This window comes from Molothrus aeneus, chromosome 12 (assembly GCF_037042795.1).
Source record: "Molothrus aeneus isolate 106 chromosome 12, BPBGC_Maene_1.0, whole genome shotgun sequence".
Classification (NCBI taxonomy): Eukaryota; Metazoa; Chordata; class Aves; order Passeriformes; family Icteridae; genus Molothrus; species Molothrus aeneus.
The window spans coordinates 9,145,134-9,161,493 of record NC_089657.1 but is presented as its reverse complement, the minus strand read 5'-3'; the positions used below and the strand labels follow the sequence as shown (position 1 = coordinate 9,161,493).

The following is a 16,360-nucleotide window of genomic DNA, read 5'->3' as shown; positions in this document are numbered from 1 at the left end:
CAGGGCACCATGTCCCCGGTGTGCTGTTAGGACCCCCAGCACCCTGCTGCCACAGGTGCCCTCCTGCTCCAGTGTTCCCTGGTGTGACTTGGTGCTCGCTATCCCCTAATATCCCTCAGGGACCGGTGCCATTGCCGGGTGCACTCCACAGCAGCGGCAGGGGACACAGTGTTCCCTGGTGCCTTGTGTGCTCTGCTGCTGGCTGCACCCTGTTGTCTCGTGTCCCCTGTGCAAATCCTGCCGCTTTAGTGCCTCGTGTCTTCTCCTGTGCCCTGGTGCTGGTGGGACGAGCCGTGCAAGTCCCGGAGTTCCAGTGCCTGTTGTGCGCTGAAGTGCCTTGTTCCCCGCTGCCTGTCTTGTCACCTGCTGTCCCTAGCGCTCCGCTCCCTGGTGTCCCCGGGCGTGCCCTACTGCCTTGTGTCCTTCGTGCCCGGTATCCCCCGTTACCAACGCCGTCCCTCGCTGTCCATAGTGCCCGGAATCCCGCCGGGTCTGCCTCGTACCCCCGTGCCCCCGCCTCGCCCCGCGGCCGGTGCCAGTGCGTCGGAACTGCAAGTCCCGTCAAGCCGCGGGCGGGTGGCGCGGCCAATGGGGCTCGGGGGGCGGTGCGGCCGGTCGCTGCCTCCGCCGCCGCCCGGTGCCGCGGCGCAGAGAGCCCCGGAGCGGCCGCGCGGCGCCGGCCCCGCAGCCCGGCTCTGAGCCGCCCGCCCGGCCCGGCCCGCCCCGCCGCGCCCCGCCACCCTCAATGAGGTTCTTCCGACTCACCTTCAAGTGCTTCGTGGATTGCTTCTGAGCCCCCCTCGGCCACGGAGCCGCCCCCGACCCGCCCCCGCTCCCCGGCCCCCCGCGACATGCCCCCCGTCCCCACCGACACGGCCGCCCCGCAGCCGCCCGACGCCCCGCGACGCGACGCCGCCACCGCCACAGCCGCGGCCGCCGCTGCCCCCGCGGGCTCCGGTAAGCGGGGAACGCCGGGGAGGGATGAGCTTGGGGAGGGAGAGAGGGGGGCCCACGGCCACGCGCGACCGCGGCGCGCCCCCTCCCGCCGCCGCGGGGTGAGTCACCGCTCTGCATTGTGACGTCACGCGCCGGTCTGACATCTGACGTCACGCCCCTACGCGCGGAGAGGGGCGCGCGGGGGGGGGGAGGTGCTTTCCCCCCCGCCACGGCGCCCCCACGGGCGCGCGTGACGGCGGCGTGGGCATCCCCACAACCCCCGTCTCGGCAGAAGGCCCCGGCGGGGCGGAGGGCACAGAGCCCCCCACGGCGGGCGAGGAGCGAACAGTGACGGCACCACTGGTGCGACCCCCTGGTCCCCCCAAAGAGGCCGTCCCCGAACGGGAGACATGGACCCGGCAGATGGATTTCATCATGTCCTGCGTGGGCTTCGCCGTGGGGCTGGGCAACGTCTGGCGCTTCCCCTACCTGTGCTACAAGAACGGCGGAGGTGAGCCTCGTGCTCGCCCCACGCCGCGGGGGTGCGTCCCGCGGCGCGGGGGGCACCCCCTTCCCGCCCCAGAGTGTGTGCCTGGGGGTCACCCCACGCTGGGTCAGCTCCTCCTGCGCCTTCGAGGGGCTCCCGGGGCAGCCCGCGGTGTTCCGGAGTCACTCACGGGGCGGGGGGTCGCGGGAGCCCCCCACTACCTGCCCGTGCTGACCTACATCGCGGCGAGGGGAGGGCGCGGAGGCGCCTTTGCCATTCGCTGCGTCCGGGCGGGCGGCGCGGGGAAGGGGGGGAATGAAAGGGGGGGCCGGGGGGACGGCGGCGGCTGAGCCGGCCCCCTGCCCCCGGCCCCAGGCGTCTTCCTCATCCCCTACCTGCTCATCGTCTTCGTGGGCGGCATCCCCATCTTCTTCTTGGAGGTGGCTCTGGGACAGTTCATGAAGCAGGGGGGCATCGCCGCCTGGAACATCGCCCCCCTCTTCAAGGGTAACGCCGCGCCCTGCCCGCGCCCTGCCTGCACCCTTTCCGCGGCCCCTGCACCCTGGCTAGGGCCCCCGGCACCCTGTCTGCACCCTGACTGTGCCAGGCTGCACACAGCCTGCTGGGGCTGGCAGCACCCTGCCCACGCCCTCCTGCTCCCCTGCACCTTGCCCGCGTCCCACTGCCGCCCTTTGCCATGGCCAAGGATGGCAGCTGCCTGCACCTGTGCCCCATGGCACCCCGTGCTGCCCTGCCTGCCTTGCCTGCCCCTGTGGCTCCCTGCCTGCATGCTGCAGGATCCCGGGCAGCTGCTGGATCCCCAGCTCCAGAGGTATCTTGCCGGCTCCCCCCTGGTCCTGTGCCATGCTTCCAGCTGTCCCCACCCTGTCCTGTCCTGCCTGGGGCTGCCAGCTTCCCTGTCCCATTCCCACCAGCTCTCTCCTGTCCTGTCCAGGACTGCCAGCTTTCCCTGTCCTGTCCCTGTCCGTTCTCTGTCCTCCCCCATCCCTACAACACCCCATATCCCACTCCATGCTGGCTGCCAGATGCCCACAGGTGCCTGCAGGCTCTGATCCCCCCGTGCCACAGGTTTAGGCCTGGCCTCTATGGTGATCGTCTTCTTCTGCAACTCCTACTACATCATGATCTTGGTGTGGGGGCTCTTTTACCTGGTGCATTCACTGACGGACACCCTGCCCTGGGCCACCTGTGGCCATTCTTGGAACACGGAGCAGTGCACGGAGCTCTTCAACCTGGACCTGTGCCAAAATGTCAGCATTAACGCCACTGCCAGCACTTGGACCTCCAACTTCAGCTGCACCAACATGACCAACAAGCGCTCACCTGTCATTGAGTTTTGGGAGTGAGTGTGGGAAGCAGGAGGGTGTTCTCTGGGGCTAGGAGTGTCATGCTGGTGCTCAGCACAGCCCCACTCTGCAGGAACAAGGTGCTGCGTCTCTCTGGGGGACTCAGCGAGCCAGGGGAGATGAACTGGGAGATGATCCTCTGCTTGCTTACCACCTGGGTCATTGTCTACTTCTGCATCTGGAAGGGTGTCAAGTCGACTGGGAAGGTAATGCTGGCAGGGGGAACATGCATCAGGGCCACTGGCATGAGAGAAGACTGCAACACGTGGCACTGTTGGCTCCTGCCCTCCTGTGCCACAGCCCACAGGGGTGGGAGGCCTGTGTCCTCCATGTGTCCGGGAGGTGCTTCCAGCTGCTGGGGATGTTCCCAAGCTCTGGTCCTGCTGGGACACCTGTGGCATGTGACAGAGAGCCCTGGCCTGGGGGGGTCTCATGGCCACTCACTGCTCTTCAGATTGTCTACTTCACGGCACTCTTCCCGTATGTGGTCCTCATCCTCCTGTTGGTCCACGGAGTAACACTGCCTGGCGCTCTGGGTGGCATCATCTACTACCTGAAACCTGACTGGTCCAAGCTGGTTGAGGCACAGGTGAGGGCAATGGGGAGAGCAGCAGGGAGTTGGGTGCTAGACAACGCCCTGGCACTGCCATCACCCCATGACATCCTCCCTCACACCCTAGGTCTGGATTGATGCTGGCACCCAGGTGTTCTTCTCCTACGCCATTGGGCTGGGCGCCCTGACAGCACTGGGCAGTTACAACCGCTTCCACAACAACTGCTACAGGTAGGGCTGTGCCAGCTGCAGGCAGGCCCCCCAGTGTGCCCCAGTGACCCTCTGGTGTGTCCCCCAGTACCCCCGAGCACTTCCTTAGATGCTGTGCCCACAGGGATGCCTACATCCTGGCTGTGATCAACAGCTGCACCAGCTTCTTTGCCGGCTTTGTTGTCTTCTCTGTGCTCGGCTTCATGGCCTCTGAGCAGGGCGTGGACATCTCCAAGGTGGCCGAGTCTGGTAAGTGATGGATGCTGGATGCCAACTGTGTCCTCTGTGTCACCCCTTGAGTGGCATCTCTGACCCCACTCTCCTGCAGGTCCCGGGCTGGCTTTCATCGCCTACCCCAAAGCTGTGACGCTGATGCCCTTGTCCCCGCTGTGGGCCACGCTCTTTTTCATCATGCTTCTCGTGCTGGGGCTGGACAGCCAGGTGCTGTGGCAACCAGGGAGATGGGGACCAGAGAGAGGATGGGTGGCCCGTCCCCACTGAGCTCTGCTTTGTGCCACAGTTTGTCGGTGTGGAGGGTTTCATCACGGGCATCCTGGACTTGTTCCCCCAGCCGGGGGCTGGCTCCCTGCGCCGTGAGCTCACCGCTGCACTCTGCTGCATCATCTGCTGCCTCATTGACCTCTCCATGGTCACACAGGTGGGGGACATTGCCGGCCAGCCCCACACCGGCCACCTGTACCTGTTCCTGAGGCATCACTCCCCATGATATCCCACTGTGGGACGGGAGCTCACTGGGGCTGCTGCCCTCGTGTCAATGGAGCTGCCCATGGCACGGGGGTCTCTGTGGCGTAGGGGTGCTGTGGGAGCAGGGTGCCCATGGCATGCAGGGTGACAATGCCAGGCGAGGTACCGGTGCTGGCAAGGCTATGACTTGCCAGTGTGGCGGCGAGCTGGGCAGCCAGCACAATGCTGGTGACACGGGCACCTTCCTGGCAGGGCGGCATGTACGTATTCCAGCTCTTTGACAACTACTCGGCCAGCGGGATCACGTTGCTGTGGCAGGCTTTCTGGGAGTGCGTGGTCATTGCCTGGGTCTATGGTGAGGCCAGGGGGACACGGGGAGGGGGACACAAGGGAGGACACAAGGTGGGACACAAGTGCCCCAGCTGACGCCCTCCTCCCCATAGGTGCCGACCGCTTCATGGACGATGTGGCCCGTATGATCGGCTACCGGCCCTTGCCCGTCATGAAGTGGTGCTGGGCTGTGGTGACACCGCTGGTCTGCGTGGTGAGCGAGGCCACCGTGGGTGGGGACACGCGTGTGCCCCCGCCCCGCGCTGCGCCGTGGGCACGGAGCGCCCCCCGGCGGCCGCTGCCGGCACACGCGTGTCGCTGCCGTGGGGCGAGCGCGCGGCTCGGGGGCTCGGCGGTGACCGCGTCGGGGTGCGGACCTCACCTCCCTCTCTCCACCCAGGGCGTCTTCGTGTTCCACGTGGTGAACTACAAGCCGCTGACATACAATAAGACATACGTGTACCCGTGGTGGGGGGAAGCCATCGGCTGGGTCCTGGCACTCTCCTCCATGCTCTGCATCCCCTGCACTGTTATCTACAAGCTCCTGCGCTGCAAAGGCTCCTTGCGCGAGGTGAGGGCAGTGCAGCGGGATCACTCCCGCCTCTGTCCCCACCCCATTCTCAGCCATGGTTGTCCCCTTCTTAGTCCTGTCCATGGCCCAGTCCCGGCCCCAGTCAAATTCCACCTTGCCGTCTCAGTCCCTTCCACCACCAGATCCCATTCCTGTCTTTATCACTGTCTGATTCCCATTCAAATCCCACCACTATCCACATTGCCATCACAGTCTCATCCACAACAAGGTCTCATCCCTGTTTTCATCACTGTCTCATTCCCATCCAAATCATGTGCCTGTCCCTATTTTGTCACTCCCACCCAAATCCCATCCCTGTCCCCATTGCTGTCTATTCCCACTCTTACTTGATTCCCACCGATGCTTACATCACTGTCTCAATCCTATCCCTATCCCTATTGCAGTCAGATCCTGTGCACGTCCCCATCACTGTCTCCTTTTAATTCCTGTCCTTCTCTCAATCTCATTTAGTCCTTTTCCCATCCTAGACTCACCCCATCCAAGTCCTCTTCCTGTCTTCATTTCTCTCACTCCTTTCAGATTCCTATCCTCACTGCTGTCTTACTCCCAGCCTCACCCAAACCCCATCCTTGCTGACATCACTGTCGTAATCCTGTCAGTCTCAGTCCCATCCCTGTCCCCGTGCAATCTCTCTCTCTTTCTCAATCCCATTTCAATCCCTTTCCTGTCCCAGTCTCACCTCCACCCCCACCCAAATCCCATCCCTTTCCTCTCCCTGTGCATTGCTGGGTCCAGGCAGTCCCAGTGCTGTTGTCTCTGGGCGCTGACGCGATGTCCCCACAGCGCTGGCAGCTCCTGACCACTCCAATCTGGGGCCAACACCACCTGGAGTACCTGACGCCAGAGGCAGAAGCCAAGCTGCTGGCCCCAGAGCCCCCCAAGGAGAAGGCGACGCTCTTCGAGACTGTGATCTGAGCGTGGGGAGGGTCGCGCTGCTCCCGCCCGCCATAGCAATAATGCCAGCACCGCCTCCCACCCACCCACGCTGCCCCGTGCCCCCCGCGCCGCCCCGGCCGCCGGCCTCGCTCAGGGGGAGAACACAGCGAGCTGGGGGGTGCTGGGGGCCACGGAGCCAGGGCAGCCACGGGGCACAGGAGGGGTCCCCGGCGCGGGGGAGCGTGGCAGCCCGGGGGAACGGCAGGGAGGCCGCCGGCTGGGGGAGCGAGTGGGACAGCCCTTCCCTGGCCCCTGCCCGCGGCCCCCATGGCCCCCCACTCACTAACTGCTTCCCGTAGCGTTTGTCTGGTGTAACCCCAACCGCCCCGACATCTGGCAATAAACTGGGAGACCCTGGCAGTCCTGGCACTGCAGGCAGGGGAAGTGGGGCACCAGCAGCGGACAACTGAGGGGTGAGGTGTGGGGTGGCACTGGCCTTTGGGGGAAAGAGGTTTGAAGGGAATCGGGTTCAAGAATTCAGGGACGCCTGGGTTCCTCTCGCTGACTTGCGGGGTACAGGCTGTTGGTGGAGCAATGGGGTCTCCATCCTTCTCCACCACAGGATGTGGGTGCCTGCAGGCTGTACCAAACCCTGGTGGGACTGGGGGTTCCCATGCAGCCAAGGGCTGGCCTTGCTTATCAGCTCCAAGAGGCAGATTTTAGCCCAGAGGCTTTGAGGGTTTTGACTGTCCCCAAGGGGTGGGTCAGGGTCCAGCTGTACCCCACCGGGAGCTTTTCTTATCAGCCTTGTGCCTCCCTACTCCATGCACTGTGCCTTGGAAAAAACCCTGGGCTGGTGAGGGCTGTGTGGACAAGTGGATGAGGCAGCCTCTGGGCATGTAGCCAGAAGTCAAAGGCTTAACCTTGCCCCAGAAGCTGTGAGCTGCCTGAGCCCTGTTTCAGCAGGGTGCCAGCTAGGGAGTGCACGTGCCCTGTGCCCCACAGCAGTAGCTCCTGGGGAGGCCAGCTCCAGTTCATGCCATGGCAATCTGCATGGAGCCCGGAGGAAACCACCAGCATGCTGTGGCTGGAAAACCACCAGGCAGCTTGGAGTGGCTATGTGCCAAAGCCTCGGTTTGATGTCAGTGTCCTGCTGTGCCCAGCATCCCACCCCAGCAGTGCCTTGGGCACCACATGAAGCGACAAGGGGGAAGAAGTGTTCCCATCTGCCCCAGCCATCCTCAGAGACTGGGCTGGAGCAGTGCCACCATGCCAGGTGTCCATATCCAATTGCTGGGATAACCAGGGTTCAGAGGCTCTTGTTTTGGGGCGCTAGCTTGCCTCACCACGATGCCCTCTCACCCTGGTGGGGTGAGCCAGCAGTTCCTGCCCCACCGGCAATGCACACTGTAATTAGCGCGGGCAGGGCGGAAGCATCACTGATAATTGGCGGTGACTCTTTAGCAGGAGCCTCACGTGCCTGGGGCACGGCAGGACTTTCCGGCAGGGCTGGTCTGTGGGACCGGCTGGCATCCCGGTGTGCGGGGCCTGGCTGACTCCCCAGCACCAAGTGGGGACAAGGGTTGGGCTCAGGGTGCGGGGGCGAGCACTGTCATCTCCTTCGCTTCGTGCCACAGCACGCCCTGGTCCCACCATCCCTTCCTAAAAGGCACAGCTGCAGGGTGCTGCCAGCACAGACGGTGAGAGCACGGGGCCCAGGCAGCAGGTGGGCAAAGGAAAGGCAGAAGACAAGAGTTAAAGGGGTGCCGAGGTTTGCCTTTGCTTGCTGGGCTTTCCTCAGGGGTCTCCTGTAGCACCCCCTGAGCCCATAGGAGGGGACGTGGCCCCTGTTGTGCCCTGGCAGGGGCAGGCACCCACAGCGCCATGAACCGGATCACAGTGTACGAGCGCGCCAACTTCGAGGGGCTGAGCCGAGAGTTCACCTGCGACGTGCCTGACCTGCACGAGCTGGATTTTGGGAATTGCATCGCCTCCCTGAAGGTGGAGGGGCAGCCATGGATTGCCTACACGGACCCCAAATACGAGGGGGAGCCGTATGCCTTCGAGGAGGGCGAGTACCCCTCTGTGGATCGGCCCAACAGCTTCTCAGCACTGCGCCTCGTGCACCACGACCTGGGGGACCCCCAGATCACCCTCTACGAGCATCCCAACTTCCAAGGTGCCTGCAAGGTGGTGACAGAGGAGACCAACTTGGCATATGGGTACTTCAACGACCGGGTGGCCTCCCACAAAGTGCAGCGAGGGGTCTGGCTGCTCTACCAGCACCCTGGCCGGGGCGGCTGGCACTGCCTGGCATGGCCCGGGGAGCACCTCGCCGACTACAAACTGGAGCTGAACTTTCAGTCTCGGCTGTCCCACCTGCGCCCGTTACGGCCTGGGCGGCCCCTGGTCTCAGCACGTCTCCTCTGGGAACAGAAGCGGGTGGAGGAGGAGCGGGAGGTGCTGGTGGATGAGATTGAGGGGGTGAACGAGACCGAGTCAGAGCAGGCGCTGGCGGCCAGCAGCAGCCGGGAGTACGGCACCACACTCTGGCAGAGCTTCCACTTCAGCAATGCCACCAGCCTCAAAGCCGGGCTCTCCTTCACGCTGACCGTGGAAGCCTCCAACATCTTCACGGTGCAGAAAGGGCACAGCGAAAGCAGCACTCGCCGGCAGCGCGTGGAGGTGCAGCTGCCGGCCAAGATCCCCCCGCGCACAGCGCTCAGCATCCAAGTGCTTCGGAAGGAGGTGACGCTCTCCGTGCCTGTGCTGCTCACCATCACCCAGAACGAGAGCGTGCGCACGGAGATGGGCGAATACCGCAGCGTCTCAGGTACCAATGTCAGTGCCCGCTATAGCTTAAAGCCACTGCCAGCTTCGGGCAGGGAGCAGGCGGCCACCAAGGGGACAGACACAGTGCCTGGCACCAGGATGGAACTATAGCTCTGTGCCGGTGCTCAGCCATGGCTGTTCCCTCCGTGGTGTGGAACTCACTGTGACACCAGCGTTGACTCCAGCACCCACCCATGGAGAAGCCAGAACCTGCCTTGTCTGGTTGTGTCTGGTGGCTCTGGCTGGCAGGACCTGCTAGTGCCTCCTCCCACCTCGTATTTCCAATAAACCCCCTTCCACAACCACTCGAGTCTGCCGCTACTCGGGCTGAGGTGGGAGTAGGATGGATGAGACACTGGGCTAGGGGGGCACTGAGCTAAGAGGAGACACCAAGCTGGGAGGTGGATATCGGGTTGGGGCAGGGACTCCCGGGCTGAGGCAGAAAACGTGGGGTTGTGGAGGACACCCGGGGACACCGGGCCGGAAGAGCTGGAGTATACCAGGCTGGGGAAGCTGGCGGGGCAAAGGGAGAGCTGGGGACACCAGACTGGACAAGACATCAGATGGGGCGGGGGGTGGGGCAGGAGGACACTGGGCTGAGGCAGCCAAAGTTCCACCGGTCTAGGGAAGCCTGGGGACATTGGGATGAGGGGTGTACTAGGGCAGCGAGGGGGACAGGGGAGATGGGAAGAGGGCGGACACTAGGTTGGCAGGGCCAAACGACCACGCACGATCCGGGGGAGCCGGGGACGCCGAGCCGGCCTAGCCCTGCATACACCGTGCTGAAGCCGCCACCGCGACGCGCTCTCCACCCCAGGACCTTGGGCACGTGTATCCCCAGGGGCTCGCCGCAGGGCCCGTGCCCGTCGGGGCAGACAGAGACTCACAGGGCACACCGGAGGTGCGGGCATCAGCCGCGGAGCGCGGGGGCGCCGGGCGGGATCGGAGCCCGCCCCGCCCCGCCCCGCCCCGCCCCGCCCCGCCCCGCCCCGCCCGGGGCCCGCCTCCAGCCCCGCCCGGGGCCCGCCTCCAGCCCCGCCCGGGGCCCGCCTCCAGCCCCGCCCCCCACGTGGTCGCCGCCGCCGGTCTCTTTAAATGATGCAACCGCCCGCGCGCTGAGCCCGCCTCCCGCGCGCCCATTGGCCCGGTCCGCGCCGGTTCCCCGCCTGCCATTGGCCGGCACGGAGCGCTCTCACTGCCGGTTGGCTGGGCACGGCCCCGCCCCCGGGCGGAGGCGGCAGCATGGCGGCGGCGGCGGCAGCGATGGCGGCGGAGGAAGTGGAGGAGACCCTGGGGCTGTTCACGGGCATCGGCCTCAGCGAGGCCAAGGCGCGGGAGACGCTGCGCAACGGGGCACTCAGCGCGCTGCTGCGCCGGGCTGTGCTGCAGGTGCGTCCGCCGCGGGCCTGCACCCTGGTCCCCGGTCCTCGATCTCCAGTACCCCGTCACCCCGATGTCACCTGGGGACCCGGCCACCCTGGAAACTCGGTACCCCGGTATCGGTGTCACTCGGTAACCCGATCTCCGGTGTCACCTGGGTACATTGGCACCGTGGTCCCGCTGTCACCCCCTCGACCCCAGCCTTGCCGGGATCCCCCAGCCTCCCGGCCCTTGGCACTCCCCTGTCCCGCTCTGTCCCCCGGTGCCGCCGGTTCGCCGGGCCTCGGTCCTGTCCTGATGCTCTCCGGGGTGGTGACAGGCTCGGAGCGCGCTGGGCCCGGCGCTGGACAAGGCCACCGGGACACTTCTGTACAACGCGGCCGCCCGCCTCAAGGACCCGAAACACCTCGGCTTCCTCGTCGGCTACATCGCTCGCAAGGAGATCCTCACCGACCTGCAGCTCAGCGGTACCGTGCGGCCCTGGCCCCGCCCGGTCCCGGCCCCGCAGGCACCGTTCTTCATCCCTGCTCTGTCCCCAGCTGCCCTGGAGTACGTGAGGAGCCACCCCTTGGAGCCCCTGGACGTGGCAGATTTTGAGCGGGCTTGCGGTGTGGGGGTCTGCATCACCCCCGAGCAGATCGAGGAGGCGGTGAGTGGGGCTGGGACCCTGTGGAGACAGCACAGGGGACATTGGACTGGCTCCTGCTGTGCTCCTGCCTGCCTTGCTCACCCCGGAATCCCTGTGCTGCTCCCAGGTGGAGGCTGTGATCAACAAGCACCGAGCAGAGCTGCTGGCAGAGCGCTACCACTTCAACATGGGACTGCTGATGGGTGAGTGGTGACACCGGGGCAGCCCCTGCCTGGTGCTGGTGGCTGTCACGTCCCTGTGCCTGACTGCCAGTGCCACTGTGCTCCCCTGAATCCCGAGAGCCAGCCCTTTGCCATGGGCAGATGTCATCCTGCCAGATCCCACACACAGGCAGGGCCATAGTGCCCAGCAACAGGGACAGCCCTGGGGCAAAGGGTGTGGCATTCTGCATCAGCTCCCTGGCTGAAGCTCCCCCGGGCTTGGGCACTGCCCCTTGCCCACGGGGTGCCCTGTCTGCAGGGGAGGCACGGAGCCAGCTGCGGTGGGCAGACGGGAAGACCATCAAGAATGAGGTGGACCTGCAGGTGGGTGTGAGGTTACTGTGTCAGGTGCTGCTGTGGTCCCCTGGGTGTGCTGTGACCTGTCAGCCAGTCCCCTAGGGTGCCCAGCCCTGGGGACAGCCTGCCCCACCTAGGTGCAGGCAGGGTGAGTGGAGTGATGACTGGACAGGACACTAGGACACACCTAGTCCAGGAGCCTTTTTGACTCCTGACTGTGTCACTCTTCTCCAGGTGCTGCATTTGCTTGGGCCAAAGACAGAAGCTGATCTGGAAAAGAAACCAAAGGTAAGGAGAAGGGGAGGCTGCAGACTTGGATGGTATTTCCTTGCCAAGTGTCCCGACAGGATCCCAAATAGCTGCTCTGCCACCATGGGTACAGGTCTAGAGGGAGCTCTGGGGCCAGCAGGCTGGGCCAGGAGGGGAAGGTATGTGCTGCAGCTGGGCATTCAGCATGCTGTGCTGGTCTCTGCAGGTGGCAAAGGCCCGTCTGGCCCCAGCAGAGAAACAGAAGGTGGCTGTGGTGGAGAATGGTAAGAGACTATCCTCTTCCCCAATCCTTTAGTTCCTGCTGGACCTGCTTCTGAGCTGGGCCCTGGGAGCTGTGATCAGGGAGCTCAGCCCCATCTCCCTGCAGGTGACATGGGCACAGAGACAAAGTCACTGCTGGAGCAGCTGCGAGGAGAAGCCCTGAAGTTCCACAAGCCAGGTGAGTGCGAGGTGCTGCTGCCATATATGGGGCCACTCCACTGGCTCTGCCTGGTCCCAGCTCTCCGTGCTGCAGAGAACTTGACAGGTCCTGTGTCCTTCCCCCCTGGCTGCTGGGCTTGGCAAGGTTAGGGCACTGCTGCAGCCCTGAGCATCCTCTGCCTGCAGGAGAGAACTACAAGACTGAGGGCTACGTGGTGACACCCAACACTATGGCCCTGCTGAAGCAGCACCTGGCAATCACGGGTGGGCAGGTGAGGCCGTATCCCACAGCCCAGCAGTTCCACGTGACAGTGACACAGCTGGGGTGGGTGGGGAACACCCAGCTCACAGGGGGCACAGCAGAGGCAGCACCCACGCAGCACAGGGTGCTCTGCACGATTGCCGGAGGCTCATGTCAGTGTCACTGCTGTCAGAGAAGGTAAAGATCTCCTGCTGAAGGAGAGAAGTGTCCCCTTTGCCTCTTCAGGTACGGACACGCTTCCCTCCTGAGCCTAACGGGATCCTGCACATTGGCCATGCCAAGGCCATCAACTTCAACTTTGGTTATGCCAAGGTAAAAAGCACCAAGCCACCCTGGCCCCTGCCTTTCCCTGCTGCTTGGCTGCTGGTCCCTCAGGGAGCAACTGCTCACTGTCTCTTCATCCCCAGGCCAATGGTGGCGTGTGCTTCTTGCGCTATGACGACACCAACCCCGAGAAGGAGGAAGAGAAATACTTCACAGCCATCCGGGAGATGGTGGAGTGGCTGGGTATGGCTCAGGGCAGGGAGGGCAGGTCAAGCTAGGTGCCAGGGACACCCCTGCATTCAGGTCTTGCTGCTGGACCTTTGGGGCTCCTCCAACCTGTTCCATTTCACCCATCCCCACAGGCTACCAGCCTTATGCAGTGACACATGCGTCGGATTACTTTGACCAACTCTACACCTGGGCCCTGGAGCTCATCCGCAGGTGAGCATGTGGGGCAGTAGGAATGTGCTGGGCTGGTGGTGTTATCCTGCACCGTGGTCAGGGCTCCCCCTTGCCCAGGAGAAGGGTCACTCAAGTCTGGTGATGGCATTTCCTCTCTGTAGGGGTCAGGCATATGTCTGCCATCAGAAGGTTGAGGAGATCAAGGGCCACAACCCACCACCCTCGCCATGGCGGGACCGGCCTGTGGAGGAGTCACTCCTGCTCTTTGAGGTACTCCTAGCTGGGGCAGGTGCTGTGTGCCTTTGGGCTCTGGATCTGTGGCTCAGCTGACAGCTTCCCCTGTCTCCACAGGACATGAGAAAGGGGAAGTTTGGGGAGGGGGAAGCCACACTGAGGATGAAGCTGGTGATGGAGGATGGGAAGATGGATCCCGTTGCCTACCGTGTCAAGTTCACTCCACACCACCGCACTGGGGACAAGTGGTAGGGAGGGCCTGCCATGTCCTGGCACATGTGGTGGGGCTGGATCTGGATCTCCTGGTAGTGAGGAGGTATCAGGAGTAGAGCAGCACCATGCTCTGCCCGGAGCTGACTCCATTTGCCTTGCAGGTGCATCTACCCCACATACGACTACACACACTGCCTCTGCGACTCCATCGAGAACATCACGCACTCCCTCTGCACCAAGGAGTTCCAGGCCAGGTGAGCACCAATGCATGGCATGGCCCAGGGCTGAGCTAGACCTGGGAGCAGCACCTGGTGGCTGCCAGAGTGCTGGGGGACAGTGTGTCCATGTGGCTGAGCTGGGCTGTGCCTGTACCTCCCTTGCAGGCGCTCCTCCTACTTCTGGCTGTGCAATGCTCTGGATGTTTACTGCCCTGTGCAGTGGGAATATGGGCGCCTGAACCTGCTCTACACCGTGGTCTCCAAGAGAAAGATCATCCGCCTGGTGGAGACAGGTGCTGTGAGGTAGGAGCAGGGCCAGCTGCCATGATGGGGCTCACCCACAGCATGCCTGGTATCACACTGGTGTTTCCTCAGGGACTGGGATGACCCACGTCTCTTCACGCTGACAGCCCTGCGCCGGCGAGGCTTCCCCCCTGAGGCCATCAACAACTTCTGTGCACGGGTAGGCTTTGGGTGGGGTGGGACAGGGCAGATTGCTGCATCCCCTGGCCAGCATGGTCACAGCACGCTGTTCCTCAGGTTGGTGTGACAGTGGCCCAGGCGACAATGGAGCCACATCTGCTGGAGGCTTGTGCCCGGGAGGTGCTGAATGAACAGGCCCCCCGTGCCATGGCTGTCCTGGAGCCCCTCAAGGTCACCATCACCAACTTCCCTGCTCCAAAGGTGAGACTGCCGTGGGCTGTTGTGGGAGTGGGGTTCCTTGAGATCAGCATTCAAGCCCTCTCTCTCCCCAGGCACTGGAGGTCCTTGTGCCCAATTTTCCAGCCGACGAGAGCCGTGGTTTTCACAAAGTGCCCTTCCACCAGACCGTCTACATTGAGGAGACAGACTTCAGGGAGGTAAGCCATGCCCACTGGGCTATACGACCCTCACTCCTGAAGCTATTCCTTGTGCAGCAGGAGCCTGGCAGCCCTGGAAGTGGTGTTCGTGCTGCACACAGAGGTCATTGGTGGGTGTTGAGCACCTGACTGTGACTCCCAAATGGGCCAGCAGCTCTGATGGGCACTGGACAAATGCTGCCTCAGCCTGGCCAGGACATGTCCAAGCAATGGTTCTCAGCCTGGCCTGTCTGTGGGAACATCCCACAGCAACATGGGAGTTCAAACAGCCCTGGATCACTGATCCCTGGGCTGGCAGAGACATGCTAGAGGGGGACCTGCTGCCCATGCTGGGACCCCTCATGCAGCCGTGAACTCTTTTACAGGAGGCAGACAAGGGCTACAAGCGCCTGGCCCCTGGGCAGCCGGTGGGGCTGCGCCACACTGGCTACATCATCACTGTCCAGAATGTCATCAAGGTGCGTGGCTGTGGGCACTGGTGACATGAGGCTGGGCTGTGGAAAGTCAGGACATGACCATGCCCCAGCAGGGAAGAACAGCTCTATGGTCATGTCATGCTGGCTGCTCTGGACACAGGGAGGGCTCAGGCTGCCTGTGTGGCTGCTGTCTGCCTGTCCTGTCCCTTACAGAGGGGAACAAGGTGTCCCCGAGCTGTGGGGCTGGGGGCTCAGCCCTGGGCCTGCCATATGGGATAAGACTGCTGCCTGACAGCTTAGCTTGTCTCCTCTCCCTCAGGACGTCAGTGGGCGTGTCATTGAGCTGGAGGTGACCTGCACCAAGTCAGATGTGGCAGAAAAGCCCAAGGCTTTCATCCACTGGGTGTCAGTGCCACTGGCCTGTGAAGTGCGGCTCTATGAACGGCTGTGAGTATCCCACTGCCAGCCAAGGCCAGCACAAACTCAGCGGTGCTGGAGCAGCAGCACAGCTGTACAGCAGCAGGCCCTGCTGGGGTCTGCCCCAGACCTTTGGTGGGGAAGATGATGCTTGGGGGTCCCATGAGTGGCACCCTGTTCCCTCATTTGGCAGCTTTGGGATAAGACTCTTATCTCATGGCAGGTTTTTGCACAAAAATCCTGAGGACCCGTCAGAGGTACCTGGTGGCTTTCTGAGTGACCTCAACCCTGTGAGTAGTGGCAGCAGCTGAGGTTATGGGCCCGGGGGGGAAGTGGGGACCTCCTGCACCCACTTCCATGAACACCCTACCCCGCTTGGGGCAGGGCCTTACTGTGTCTCAAGGGGAAGAGGAGCTGGGGTGAGCTGGGCTGTGCAGAGGACAGAAGGGTAGGGCTGGCTGAGCTGTTCCCCCTGCCAGGACTCCCTGCGTGTGGTGCACAATGCCCTGGTCGACAGCTCTGTTTGCTCCGCTCGGCCCTTTGACAAGTTCCAGTTTGAACGCCTGGGCTACTTCTCTGTGGATCCCGACAGTGAGGAGGGGAAGGTGAGCCCTGTGGGCTGGGGGCAGTGAGGCAGCCTGCACACACGTGTGCAAGCACCCCCTGCCCGCCATGGGGCTCTGAGCAGACCCTCTGTTTCTCCCCAGATGGTGTTCAACCGCACAGTGACGCTCAAGGAGGACCCTGGCAAGGCCTGAGGGATCTGCTGCTGCTACACCACCGTGGTGCTGCTTCCTTGGGGGTCCTTGCATACCCCCAGTGCCACCGTGCCTTGGTGCAGTCCCCTGGGGTGCCCCACAGCATCGCCTCAATAAACAGAGATCCCAGCCCTGTCACTGCACTGTCACTGCCTCCTGTTCTCCTGCTCAGTCTTAGCGTGCTGGGGTGGGGGTGGTCTCCTGTTTGTCCC

General features: G+C 63.6%; 3 protein-coding genes across 6 annotated transcripts; all 3 read left to right on the top strand.

Moving 5' to 3' along the window:
• Positions 1–836: 836 nt before the first annotated feature.
• SLC6A8 (solute carrier family 6 member 8) lies at positions 837–6,476 on the top strand. Of its 3 annotated transcripts, none has more exons than XM_066557848.1 (14): positions 837–957; positions 1,232–1,447; positions 1,799–1,930; positions 2,513–2,786; positions 2,864–2,996; positions 3,245–3,379; positions 3,471–3,574; positions 3,678–3,802; positions 3,882–3,994; positions 4,074–4,211; positions 4,511–4,613; positions 4,702–4,802; positions 4,989–5,159; positions 5,964–6,476. In XM_066557848.1, exons 1-14 carry the CDS (start codon positions 852–854, stop codon positions 6,093–6,095), a joined length of 1,983 nt encoding a protein of 660 aa, XP_066413945.1. In that variant the 5' UTR covers positions 837–851; the 3' UTR covers positions 6,096–6,476. The 3 variants fall into 3 exon arrangements, with proteins under 3 accessions (XP_066413945.1, XP_066413944.1, XP_066413946.1); XM_066557847.1 differs by having other exon boundaries at positions 1,229–1,447; XM_066557849.1 differs by having other exon boundaries at positions 865–957; positions 1,325–1,447.
• A 116-nt stretch (positions 6,477–6,592) lies between these two features.
• Positions 6,593–9,193, top strand: LOC136561514 (epidermal differentiation-specific protein-like). The gene has a single exon (XM_066557850.1). It carries the CDS (start codon positions 7,941–7,943, stop codon positions 8,997–8,999), a length of 1,059 nt encoding a protein of 352 aa, XP_066413947.1. The 5' UTR covers positions 6,593–7,940; the 3' UTR covers positions 9,000–9,193.
• Positions 9,194–10,130: 937 nt separating this feature from the next.
• Positions 10,131–16,286, top strand: QARS1 (glutaminyl-tRNA synthetase 1). 2 transcript variants are annotated; one of them, XM_066557994.1, is made up of 24 exons: positions 10,131–10,277; positions 10,588–10,735; positions 10,808–10,917; positions 11,024–11,099; positions 11,377–11,441; positions 11,649–11,702; positions 11,890–11,947; positions 12,052–12,123; positions 12,291–12,376; positions 12,592–12,678; positions 12,774–12,873; positions 12,993–13,071; positions 13,194–13,302; positions 13,384–13,514; positions 13,641–13,733; positions 13,863–14,000; positions 14,073–14,160; positions 14,238–14,381; positions 14,453–14,557; positions 14,923–15,015; positions 15,293–15,420; positions 15,614–15,680; positions 15,870–15,995; positions 16,098–16,286. In XM_066557994.1, exons 1-24 carry the CDS (start codon positions 10,131–10,133, stop codon positions 16,146–16,148), a joined length of 2,355 nt encoding a protein of 784 aa, XP_066414091.1. In that variant the 3' UTR covers positions 16,149–16,286. The 2 variants fall into 2 exon arrangements, with proteins under 2 accessions (XP_066414091.1, XP_066414090.1); XM_066557993.1 differs by having other exon boundaries at positions 10,139–10,277; positions 12,255–12,376.
• Positions 16,287–16,360: the final 74 nt, after the last annotated feature.